The sequence below is a fragment of the Myotis myotis genome, unplaced genomic scaffold (assembly GCF_014108235.1).
Source record: "Myotis myotis isolate mMyoMyo1 unplaced genomic scaffold, mMyoMyo1.p scaffold_m19_p_16, whole genome shotgun sequence".
Lineage (NCBI taxonomy): Eukaryota > Metazoa > Chordata > Mammalia > Chiroptera > Vespertilionidae > Myotis > Myotis myotis.
Window position 1 is genome coordinate 40,309,832 of NW_023416320.1, and position 13,443 is coordinate 40,323,274.

The following is a 13,443-nucleotide window of genomic DNA, read 5'->3' on the forward strand; positions in this document are numbered from 1 at the left end:
GCACCGGGAGGTGGGGAGCCGCGAGGGGCGGGAGGAGGTCGGGCTCTCCTAGCACACACCTCCCACGGGGTCCCCGCCGAGGCCGAGCGTCCTGGTTCGCGGGGCCCCGGGAGAGGCGGGCGGCTGCTCCTCGCTCCCACGGCTGGCGCCGGGCCGGGGCTGGGAGCGGTGGGGGTGGGCGAGGAGGGCGCTCGCGTCACGTGCGCGCGCAGGGACCGCAATAAATGCCCGGGGCTGGAGCGAGCGGGGGAAGCTCTGGGCGCCCGGCTCCGCGCACCGCCGCCACTCGGAGCAGGAGTCCCCCGTCGCCGCCAGCCTCCGCCGCCGGGATCGCTGCTGCCCCCGCGCCCAGCTCCTGCAGAGGGCGCTCCGAGACGCTCGGGCGCGCACCCCGGCCGGCTACCCAGGCGGCCCCCTGCGCTCCCACTCCAGGCTCTGGCCGGAGAGCTTCGCCTGCTCCTCCGTGAGGTCCTCCGGGAGCGCGGAGGCCCAGGCTCGCGTCCCGCTGCAGTCGGCGCCCAGGTCGCCCTGGACGCGCGGCGCCCGGTCCTTCCCGCAGGGGACCCTCCGAGTGCGGTGGCCCGTGGAGCAGGGGCGGCAGGCCGGCCGGCTCGTGTGGGCTCCGCTCTCAAGGGGAACTTCACACTGGAGAGGTAAGGACCTTTCTAAAACGCATCGCCCCGTCGCCACGCATCCTCCTCGTCTTCCGAATCCCTGCTTTTAAATAAAGCCCATTTGCACAACAGACCCGAGGGTGGGCGGGTGGGCTGCTCGGAAAGCAGCGGCGATGGAGACTTCGGGGCGCTGGTTCTTGTGAGAGACTGTACATTTCACCCCCTCCTTCCGGCGCGCGCTTTTCTTTTGGGTTGAGAGAGCCGTGCGCCCGGGGCGTGTGGCCAGGAAAGCTCTGATGTTGCGGGTGAATTGTTGGTTCCATCGGGCGAGGGCCACAGGTTAGGCACACTTCCCAGGAAATCATGATTGAGGTTCTCGGCTAGCGTCTGGGTCGGAGGAGGCTTCCCCCAGGGACCCGAATCATGCATTCGCATGCGTGCGCTGGGCCCTCTGATTGTACCCAGGGACATACGTATGAATACCATTTTGTCTTTCTTTAAAATAGTCACCTCAGTTTCAGGATGTTGCGGACATTCTGAATGTGAACTGTAGATAGGTCGCTGGGACAAAAATAAAGCCTTAGAACACAGAGAAGCATGGACCTAGGTAGGCAGTGCCCTTTGCAGGCTGGCTGTGTAATTACAGCCATTTGGAGCCTTGCGATTCAGAAATTAGTTTTTAAGCTTTGACTCTTTGGGGCTACTTTTGCTATTTCTTTTTGTCCTCCTTTATATTTTCTTGGAAAATGTATTGTCTGTTTTTGGGAAACAATACATTTCGTTGTGTTCAGTCCTTTGGAGGAAAAATGGGTGGGAATAGTTGTTTCAAAAGTGCATGTCCATTTGCTCTGGCATTATAGAGAGAGAAATCAAACTGGTGCACTCCCTTTGCGACCGTTCTACTTTTATTACTAGGAAATTAATATCTGCCTAGATTTTCATGTTAATCGCACTGCATATCATTATAGCCAGAAGGAGTGGAAGAGCCTGTCTTGGAGATTTTCCCAGGGGAACCCTGAGATCATTCATTATGAAGTGTACCACGTGGGAGTGGCTCAGAGTGACCACAGTGCTGCTATTCATGGCTAAAGCAGTTCCAGCCATGGTCGTTCCTAATGCCACTTTATTGGAAAAACTTTTGGAAAAGTACATGGATGAGGATGGTGAGTGGTGGACGGCCAAGCAAAGAGGGAAAAGGGCCATCACAGACAATGACATGCAGAGCATCTTGGACCTTCATAATAAATTACGAAGTCAGGTGTACCCCACGGCATCTAACATGGAGTATATGGTAAGGACATTTTTCTGATGGTATGTACAAAGAAATGTTTTTTTTTTGTTATGCTTTCAGCCTGCTTGGTTAAATTCCCTCGTGCTACTATTTAATCTTTTACCATTTGTCCTGTATGACAAAAAACAAACAAAAAACCCACAAGAGATTTTCTTCGAGAGTATCTTCCTATGCGTATTCTTTTATTAGTGTTCATTTCATTCTAAGAGCTTTTAGAATTTCAGAGTAGAATTAAATACCATTAGATGTCAATGCTTCTACTATGTCAGCGGTTCTCAACCTGTGGGTCGCGACCCCTTTGGCAGTCGAACGACCCTTTCACAGGGTCGTCTAAGACCATCCTGCAATCAGATATTTACATTACGATTCATAACAGTAGCAACATTACAGTAATGAAGTAGCAACGAAAATAATTTTATGGTTGGGTCACAACATGAGGAACTGTATTTAAAGGGCCAGAAGGTTGAGAACCACTGTACTAACTGCTCTAAATTCTTCTCTTACCAGGAACATTCCGATTCTAAAAATGTGAACAGCTGGTGTATTTGCTTTTAAGTGACTTAATAGAACAATTACTTTATAATTCTTAACTAATGGAACATTCTTATGAGTGGTGGGTTTGAAAAATCAGGGACCAGTAATTTGAAGAAGCTTTGTGGATTGCTGATTATACAGTCTGGGGCAGAAGTAGGTGTGCAGTTGTCCATGTGGAAAATAAAACAATAATTAATAAATAATAACACAAGAATAAACTGTGTTTTGCATACTTGCAACTGTAAAATTACTTTTGCCCCACCCTGTATATATGTATGTGTGTGTGTATATGTTTAAATTTCTTTCAAATGGGCCCTTATTTCTGACAAATATGTAAGTGACGTATTGTAAAGGCTACATTTCTGTGGTGCCTTTATGTTGAGTGCATGGTGATGGCTTTTTTGTTCTTCTGGATTTATTTGTGAACTTTGAAGTGTGGAAATCACCTGGGCAAAGGATTAAATAAAAATATGCGACCTATCCTAATCACCTTATATGTACTCTTACACTACAGTAGCAAGTTGGGGAACCACATTATTTTTTAAGACTACTAGCATGTAAGTCGTTAATAGCCTACTTTATATCCTAAAATTTTAGAAACATAATTTAAAAATCTATTATACTACTTGCATGAATTAGGAATGCACCATCAAAGACTGATAATAAATAACCATTGGTGATAGCAAACTTATTCAATGACTATTGAGAAAACATTCCCCTGGGATACATTGCAGGGTGCAGTTAATTTCAGTGCATTCTCCTTTTTCTTTTTTTCTGCATTTACATTCGTTTTGATGGGTAACTCCCACTGAACATGGGACTTCAAAGTTCAAAATATGGAATTATATTATTTTAGCTTTCACTGGGAGAATATTTTACCCTAAAGAAAGTAAGTAGCGCTCAACAGAACTCAGCGGCGATTAAGAATTGGGCCCCGGCAACCAGGCTGCCTGGGTTTAAATTCTGGCACTGATACCCTTTAGCTAGGTGGCTGTGGACAACTTGTTAATTCATTTCTTTCTCCTTCAGTTTCCTTATGTCTACCCAGCATGTGTACTCACTTCGGAAGGTTGTTGTGAGCGTTGAGTGAGCTAACTTATGTAAAGTTTAGCTCAGTACCAGGCATATTGCAAGGTCTCAAGAGGTGTTAATAAAACATATACCTAATTTGATGTTTCCACATACTGTTTAAATAGGATATCTGAGGAAATTGTTAGCTCTTTACAAAATTCTTTGCAGGAAATGACATCAGTTATGTCTCACATTTCTGCTTTGTGTGCAAGCTGAAGTGTTTGTCCAAAGTAAGCAAACTCCATGACTTCTTCAAACAGAAAGAGCCAAGTATGGGGTCTTCCCAAGGCGGCCACCGTAGGCTTAATCCACGTGGAGAAGGATTCTGTTGCTTCTTATTTAAAATAAGGAAGAAGTTGGGAGTTCAAACCCACAAAAACAATCTGAGAATATTGATGTGCGTTTCCAGTAATATGGAAATAATGAAAGAACAGTTCTGTGCTTCGTTCCGATGTCTGATTTCCAAAGAAAATAACTGTCTATTGTATGATGTCTGGTTTGGGCTGTTTATCCGACTTGCTTGTAGGTTTCACTGGTTTCATTCCATCCTTGAAATGTAGATTCAGAAACCAGCCAGGGAGCTGTGACTTGGCGGAGAACTGGGCTGCTGAGGAGTTCAGTGCCCAACTGTAATACTGGCCCACATTTTCTGGAATACACATTTAAGGGGAGGTTAAAAGAACAATATTATTTTATTTGAAATACTGTTCATGTATGTATTACATAATAAGTCCAGATGTTTATCAACCTTGTGAAAACAATTTATTTGAAAAGGTTTTTTAAAGTGAATTTATTCTAAGAAGAAAAAAAAAACACAAACTAAGTGCTGGCTGAAGAGCTGTTATCTGTAAAATCTGCAATTCTCTATGGTACATGCCACCCCTTTTACTCTATAAGTCACATGACATTAACAGTTTGAATAGCCAGTTACTTTATTTACATTGGGTGCTTATTTTGGTCTATTCTTTGTCCTTGAACCTATGGCAGCATTCACACTTATTAACATACATCCCTACCCCTACTCTTATGCTCATTTAATTATTGGGGTTAAAAGTTGACTCCAGGAAACCACATCTTCATTTGAAGAGCTTACAAGCTGATTGAGAAGAATAGACACAGTGGAAAAATTTCAAGTGAGCAGAGAGAACCACATTCTCTGTATGTGTATGAATGATGCCAAGGGAGCACAGACTAATGGAACATTCCCAATGGGAGGGTTAATGAGTGGGGAAGATGCCCGGGACCACCATGCACTGTGGCAAAGGGTGGAGGGCATATCTCAGGTGGAGGTAGAGGATGAGGCACGCTGGGTGGCAGGCTGGTTGTCAAGAACTGAAGCAGTTAGACTGATGAAAGCACAGACCTGTGGCAGAATCAGGAAGGGGAGAGTGAATTAATGATTATGGAAGCCAGCGATCCTAAGGAGTGAGATTACCCACATTTAATTTTGGGTAAAATGAGAACCTGGAGCTTTTAGGTCATCAAATGAAGTTGTTGCTGAAGAGACCATGGATTTTAGGGGGGAAAGCACTGTCTTTGGACCTAGATAACAGCAGGCTCACCTTCCGTCTGTGCTGCTTACTGGGATGTGTACTCCGACAATCAGCAACCATTCTGGGCTTTGCTTTCCTCGCTGGTAACATTGCTATAAGGATATAAACCCCGCAGGCCGTGGTGAGGAAACACATTTGCACTGTTGAGCATATTCTCTTTCTTCAAACCTTTCCTCTCCATGGGTTTTAAGACCATCTCTTGGTTCTTTTATTTTTCTGTGTTTTTTTTTCATCACATGTTCTTGTTTTCTGCTCATCTCTTAAACCTTTGCTCCCCAGGTCTTCTCTCTAGGCCTGCTCCCTTTCTTCAGGACCTTATCTGCTCCTTCAGTTGTAAATCTCATCCATATGATGATGGCTCCATAGTCTAGATCTCCATCCAGCCATCTTCTGTGAGATTCATTTTCATAGTTTCTATTGCCTGGGTCATCGCTGTGTAATATTACCCGACAGTTACTTCAAGCTAAGGTGTCCGAAAAGAAAATGAGCTGTCTTACCTTTTACTCCACTCCTGCCTGTCCTCCCACTCCGCTTCCTGGATTCTCTCTCAGACACCTGCTCAGCCCTCTCTAAGCAAACAATAACAACGAAACCCAGAAAATCGGGCACATCCTCAACTCCTGCCTGCCCTCCACCCACTTCCACTCGACATAACACGCACACGCATAAATGCACAATTCCGTGCCAATTCTGTAGATTCTGTCTTTTGAATCTATCTCTTGTGTTTCATCCTAACCTTTGCTCACCCCAAGATTGGCCACCATGGCTCCCAGCCAGCAGACTATACCAGTCCGTTCCTACTTTCTTTCTCCTTTAGTCCCCCTTCCTCCCTGTTACTAAATCTGTTTTCCCTTAAGCAGATCTGGGGGGGTTACTCAGCTGCACACAACTTGCCTTAGCTCTCTGCTGCTCGCAGTTCAAGCCCAGGCTGATTAGCTTCGAAAAGGAAGCCTGGTCAATCCAGTATGCCGCTCACCCTCAACTCCCTTGTGTGTATTTGAATCTGTGTTCACATTGAACTACTCATCGTTCTTGAAGGGGGTGGTGCTCTGTGCCTCCTTGCCTATTTCCTCTGCCCAGATGCCTAAGCTTCCTGTCTGCTCCCCAACTCTTCCTCAAGACCAAGTACAAGCATCTTTCTATAAGATTTTCTCTGGTGCACACATTCCCTGCCCCACTCCTTCTGTGCTCCTAAAAGATGTTTTTCAAGCCTACTTAGAATTAACATTTTGTTGCAATTAAATATTTACATGTTTGTTTTCCTTTCCAAGACTTTGAATTCCTAGAAAGGTGTAAGGATTGTGTCTTATTTCTCTTTATAAACCTGGGCCTGATGCATAGAAGAAGTACTCAGTAAATATTCGTTGATTAAATATTGTTGAATGCTCAATAAATAAGTGTTGAATGAAGGAGTGGGTGGAACAATGAAATTATATATGAGATACATATGGGGGATAGGTAAGAGGGATATTAAGAAAAGGTGTGTAAGGTAGGATACCACCAACACTGGAGATACTGACCTGGAATTTGGAAACACTAGAGATAAAGTTGAATAAATGCTTCAAATAATTTGGGATTTTTCCTACTTTTAAAAATATTCACACTGTACTATAAATTGTCCAGTAATGTAGAGCCACTGAGATTATAGTAAAAATATTCAAAAGTTCTGGAATTTAAATAATATAATGAATTAATGGGTACCTCTTGCTACAAATTTTTAACGTACACGGCTAAATTTTTAACATAGTTGATTAAAATCAACTAAATAGTTCACTGTGTTATAAAATGTACCAAAGTCTAGAATGTGCTTTAGCAACCAGGACACTTTACCTAAAAAAAGACATGGGCCAGTTCTACGAGCCATTTTTCACTGTTATAACTATTTCCAGGCATTTTAGAGAGCATCGATAGGCTGTGCGGGGAGGGTGGATGGCTGTGCCTGACCTGTGGGCGAGACTTGGAATACACATTTCCAAAGATAGAACACAATACAGCTGGGTACCCCTCCTTGTGCCAGGCAGCTGGAGGAGGCTCTGAGTCAACCAGCCAGTGGCCCATGGGGCATGTCGATGGCTTGGTTCCTGTTTGCCACGGACATTCTCCCTAAGGCCATGCTCAAACTGGAATTCAAGTCTCTTCTGGGCTTCAGTCCAGCTGATAATTCCAGAAACTGGATGTGGGACAGCCTCATTTGCTGAACAGGGTGATGCTAGTCTGAGTTTTGCCCTCTTTCTGACTGTCCATAGCCTGAACTCAAGCCTGAAAAAGTGTTCTTAGCTTGTGAGTTTCTCTGTTTACTCTTGTGGAATTCCTGTCTGCTGACCGCATTTGCCCCTAGAGACCGATATTCAGAATAAATGCAGATGACAAAGTAATGGCCTCAGGACTCATTTAGGTAAAGCTCAGTGTTTACACATTTCTTGCTAAAAGTGACAGGAATTCACTGCAATTAAGGTTTTATTGCAACGATTTCTAAAAAGATAGTTTTCTCCCTGTACACTGGCACTTGCCTGGTAATTTTCAAAACTTCAGTCATTTCAAAAATATCTGTATCTATTGTTATATGATATAATTTACATGCCTTGAAAAGTACATGGAATACCTTTCTGGTTTCAAAGAATATTATCATTATTTAAAGTTATTAAGGCTTAAAATTCTCTGTTTGCAATAGGTTATCTAATTTTCCTAAGGTAATTTTATTTTAATAATATTAATCTATCAAACAGGAAGACAGGCTATTGCAATAACCCATCTAATAATAGTGTTTAGATACAATAAAGTCATGTGGTAAGTATCTTGGTCTACAGAATTAAAAGTTCACAAAACCTTAATTTGAATAGATAGTTGTTGTTTTTAATTTTTTAAAGACACTAACACTTTCAAATTAATGTAAATTAATTTTCAGATTTTTTTTTTTTGGAATGATGCACTGTAGATGGCAATACCTATGAGAAGAAAGTGACATTACAGTCCATTCTATTGAAGTTAGTATTTATTTACCCTGGAGTTCTGGGAGATTAAAGATTTCTTCTTAAATGTAAGCAGCAAATCTAGGGTCTTGGCAAGCAAGGCAGGAGGGAAGTAGTTTAACAGAAGAGTCCAACACCCAGAGCCAGAAAAATGCCACAAAATGTTGAAATTGTTACTGCTACTTACTCCTGTCAGGTATTAGGAACTTGCCATATGCCAGGCACTGTCTAGAGCCCAGTAATTCACAACAAAATGCCCTTCCTTGCCTGGAATAGGAGTGAAAGACCTTGAATCTGCACACTCAGCTAGGGGCCCATGGGCTGGCAGGGTGTGAGGGTTTGAAGAGATGTAAGATCTAAGTGAGGAGGGCAGAACAGGCCTGGGTAAAGGCTCACTTTCAGTCTGGGTGATGAGAAGACATTTCAGCTCTTTGAACAGACTGATAGCATGATCTCACTTACTCAGAATCACTCTGTCTTTGTTGAGAATTGACGTCTGGTGGTGGGAGGTGGGGCAAGGGTGTGGACAGGGAGACAGGCTATTGCAATAATCCATCTAACGGCCGATGGTGGCTAGGGGTGGAGTGGCTAGGAGTGGGTGGTGAGAAGTGGCCAGAGTGTAAGTACATCCTAAAACCCCTTTGTCATCACCACATCAATCTCAGAAAATTCAAGGAGATGTTGGCAAGACTAATGAAATGGACTTGGTCAGGTGCAGGTTTAATCCACCCAAACCCTAGCTGCAGTTTTTAAAAACCGGCGGGAGTTTCCATTCTGGTTTATTGGGGGAATACTCCAGATCTTTCCGCTTATAATGACTTGGAGAATAGAGAGATTCCAGAAATCACCTGGTTACTTGATACCCATTTTGCCAACCCAGTTTTCAGAGAGGAAAGGAGTTGGAACCCACTTCTGCCTCCTCAAGTGCCCACTGTTTTCTCAGGTGATCTGCCCTCCCCTTCCAAAAGCCAGTCTACTCTCACTCCCTCCATAAGCAACAGAAGATGAGAACATTTAGCATGAAAAGCAGAGTAGGACAGTGGACCAATTCCTGCTCAGTAATTATGTATTCCACTTACAGTAGGCGAGGTCAGCTATGACGTTCAGTAGGTTAGTTGTATTAAATGCATTTTTGACAACGATACTTTAAATTTATAGTGGGCTTATTAGGATGTAAGTGATCCCATCCTAAATCGAGGAGCATCTGTACTCAGAGACGATGAGTGGGGATGAAAGGGGGGAGGGGGTAATACAGACCTAAATTCACCCCCACCCTCTGATTTCCTGTCTGTGTCTTCCATTGGCCAAATCCAGCTGACATCCGGGCCTAAGAGCCCGAGATAACTCAGCATGTAGAGCTGAGCCTTTGGGGACAGAGAGAAGGCACTTAGGAGCTCAGAGAGGCTATCTAGGAACAAATGAAGAATACTTAACACCGTATCCTTTCTCAGATTTTCAAGTAAGGACTTTTGAAAACCATACTTTTTAAAACTATCACCTTAGTCATGTTTAACTGTTGAAGAACACGGATTGAGAATGCTATGGGTATCAAACTAGCATTGAGCTTCCTAGCAGCTGGGGAAAACAGGAAAACGTGGGGCTCACGCAGCTCCCAACGACTGTTTGGAAGCATAACAATTTATCATTCTTGAGGCAAGAATGATTAGTGAAGACCTAACACAGCTTCTCAATATAGGCACAATGAGCAACTCAATATAGCCGTTTTACTCAGTCTGTAAACATATACATGTTCATGTTTGTTAGTTTTAATATTAGCCTTTGGTTTAAATTGTGGTTATAGTGTTAAATGGTAGGTTTCCGTTTCTATGTGTCCATAAACTGTTTCTTGTATTAACTTCTCCAAGAAGTTTTTCATTTGCTAGCCCATCTCTTTTTATTTTTGAAAATTAGAAAAGCATCCCTGAGTACATTAAATAAAAGCAATTAATACTTTATGTACTTTCAACACCCAGGTTACTATCATTTTGATATTCAAATATAAACTAATGCATGAGTGATTTATTATGAGAGTTTATCTTTCCTTTCATATATTTTTCTGGGCTTGACTTTCAGATCAGTCTTGAATCTATCTAAAATTAACGGGCTATCAATAAACTAAAATACAGGTGTTCCTTTTTATAAATTGAGTCCATGTGTAAAGAACTGATAGATCAACGGTTCTCAATCCTTTGGGGGTCGAATGACCCTTTCACAGGGGTCGCCTAAGACCATCCTGCATGTCAGATATTTACTTTATGATTCATAACAGTAGCAACATTACAGTTATGAAGTACCAACAAAAATAATTTTATGGTTGGGTCACAACATGAGGAACTGTATTTAAAGGGCCAGAAGGTTGAGAACCGCTGTGATAGATGGTACTTCTCAATTGCTAAAGAATTTCCTTAAATACTGCTTCTCCTCAAGCATCCAGAACATCGTCTTGAGAATTACTGACTACTCCTATCTTAAATGACAGGAAACAAAATGAAGACATCATAGCCCTGAAGTCAACACAAAGATATGGCATTTGCAGAAATAATCCAAGTTCAGCTATTGAAGGGTTTTTGTACACTGGGAATTAAGACCCAACATATTAGATACAGATCTGTCTAATAATCTGTAAATTATGTGATTAAGAAGGCTCAGAATGGGATGAGATAAATGGGGTATTGTCCTTGGAATAAATTCCTAGAGGAGAGAGAATGTGAATAGGACTTTGGTGAAAGGATAAAGTGTAAGTAACTAAAGAGGTAAGGAGGGAAAAGAAAGAATAGTTCCTTTAGGGAAGTGATGGCGAACCTTTTGAGCTCGGCGTGTCAGCATTTGGAAAAACCCTAACTTAACTCTGGTGCCGTGTCACATATAGAAATTTTTTGATATTTGCAACCATAGTAAAACAAAGACATATTTTTGATATTTATTTTATATATTTAAATGCTATTTAACAAAGAAAAATCAACCAAAAAAATGAGGTCGCGTGTCACCTCTGACACGTGTGTCTTAGGTTCGCCATCACTGCTTTAGGGGGAAATCTCTGATGAGCTCAATGCCAAGATATATGAATGGACAGGAGCTAGAACCTCCTCACTGTGCAGTTATACAGTGCTGGGTCCTGATACCTGGTCTTAGAAATGTCGTAGCTTGGATTTATCTCCTGGTCTACCAAATCAGAATCTCATTTTAAAGAGATCTCCCGGTGTTTCATAAGCCCTTTAAAGGTCCAGAGAGGCAGCTGTGGCGCAGTCCATGTTGGAGTGGGCGGGGCATGAGTGCCTAGGTAAGCTATGGCCAGTCTCCCGAGGGCCTTGGCAGTGCGTGCGATGGGATGACTTAGCAGACGTTCTGTAGAAATGTAAGGATTGTGTGAAGTGAATGGCTCTGCTGCCTCACAAGGACAGTCTCCCCTACATCATGCATGCAGTCTGTCTGTTTAATCCTATATAATAAAAGGCTAATTAAAAAAAAAAGGCTAATATGCAAATTGTCCCCTTGGGAGTTCGACCACCCGCTATTACGTGCGCTGACCACCAGAGGGGTGACATGGAACAAAGGAAGGCTTTGGCTGGCAGCCGGAAGGCCCTGATCTCTGGCCAGGCCTGGGGACCCTACCCATGCATGAATTTTCGTGCACTGGGCCTCTATCTAGTATTGAACTAATGGGTTTAACTGAAATTATCTTGTGAGCTTATCCACCTATTAAATTTCCATTTCAAGGATTATTTTAATTTTAATACAATGAAGAGGCAGTTCCCTCAATTTTTAGACCGATATATTTTTAAGGCTTTCAGGCCTTGCTTTCAAGTGGATTTTAAGTAAAACACCACCACATCTGTCTCCTGTCTCTAACTTCCAGGAGACCCTAATAAGTGCATTGCCCCAGGTCATGCAACTTGACTTTCTCCGTACCTGGCAAGGCCTGTCTGCCCAGTAACACAGGTGTTTCCTTTGAAATCTGAGCCTTGTGCATTTTCCCTGTAACTACAAAGTCTTTTCAAAACAGGTGAAGCAGTGTAGTTAAACACCTGAGGTCCTTTCGGACTTGTCAGGAATGTATTGCTGTTTCCAATAGTGCTTTTTATACCAGATGACTGTCACAAAAACATCATCCACTCTTTCAGCACGGGTGGACTATTTATTTATTTCACTGATGTCCGTTTCTTTACAGTTCTCATAACACCACCAACAGGGAGAGAAAAGAGGGTGGCTTTAAAGATTTTATAATGAGGCATTCTTTTTGGAATTTAAATCTGAAATCTTGTGAACTGTCCAATGTGTTGCTTCCATAAAATAATGAATTCGTTCTTGAAGGTCAAGTTATCGCTGCTGAGAAGATCACTTTGACACTTTTTCCATTCAGTTCTTGAATTGCACTTTCTGATTTAAATAGGAAAACAAAACAGTGATTTGGGAGGGATTTCATTTTGATGTAGAATGGGTAATTTGCAAATCTGTTTTTTTCAGGCAGGGGTAGCCCAGCAAGAATTACCCTTTAAAGGTGGTATTTAGGAAGAGATAACTTATATGTCTGATTTTCTTCAACTACTTCTGTTCATGAGCTGGCTGAAAAAATACTGATGTCCCTTTTAGCTGTGGGGGGAAATTACATGTAGAAAACTGCTTTATTTCAAAGATTTTTCCATTGGGTTTTTAGGACTGAGCTGAAGAGAGACCTGGTGTTAACTTTTTTACTGAGGATATTTACTAAGAATGATTTAAGAGAGAAACAGAAAGGGAGGGAGAGATAGAAACATCAATGATCAGAAGCATCCATCGGCTGCTTCCTGCACGTCCCCAACTGGGGACTGAGCCTACAACCCGGGCATGAGCCCTGACTGGGAATCAAACCATGACCTCCTGGTTCATAGGTCGACGCTCAACCACTGAGCCACACTGGCATTCTTAAAGAGACTAACCTGTGGTTTAGCATGCGGATCTCCAAGCCTACTGCTTCCTCTGCTGTTGCCGTGGTTCCTGCTTGTAAATTGAACGCCTAAAATGCCCCTTCTGAAGCTCGGGGACCATCGTGGAAGCGGTGGGCATGTGAGATAGTAAGAGTCAGATAAGAGGGGGGATTGTAACCCTGCAGAAACTTCACTTCTGCAACATGAACTTTTCTCCTTTCTTTCCTTTTGATTCACTCTGGCCTCATCCAGCGCCCTGAATCACCTGAATCCTTCTCTCCTTCATATCCACTCCCTTAATCATCAAGCCCTCAGGACAATGAGGTTCTGGTCAGAATCAGTTGATCTTAGGAACCAATCCTGTGTTCTATTGACCACAGACACAGAGTTTCAGTCAAAGTAAAGATAACGCCCGGCCAGTGTTGCTCAGTGGTCAAGCATCGACCCATGAACCAGGAGGTCATGGTTCAACTCCTGGTCAGGGCACATGCCCAGGATGCAAGCCCA

At 43.0% G+C, this 13,443-nt stretch overlaps 1 protein-coding gene across 1 annotated transcript in view; it reads left to right on the plus strand.

Moving 5' to 3' along the window:
* Positions 1-240: 240 nt before the first annotated feature.
* CRISPLD1 (cysteine rich secretory protein LCCL domain containing 1) overlaps positions 241-13,443 on the plus strand; it is a 42,163-nt gene continuing 28,960 nt past the window's right edge. The window contains exons 1-2 of the mRNA XM_036337550.1: positions 241-653; positions 1,583-1,905. Of these exons, the coding sequence (XP_036193443.1) occupies positions 1,645-1,905 (261 nt within the window). The 5' untranslated portion in view covers positions 241-653; positions 1,583-1,644. The remainder of the gene's footprint in view (positions 654-1,582; positions 1,906-13,443) is intronic.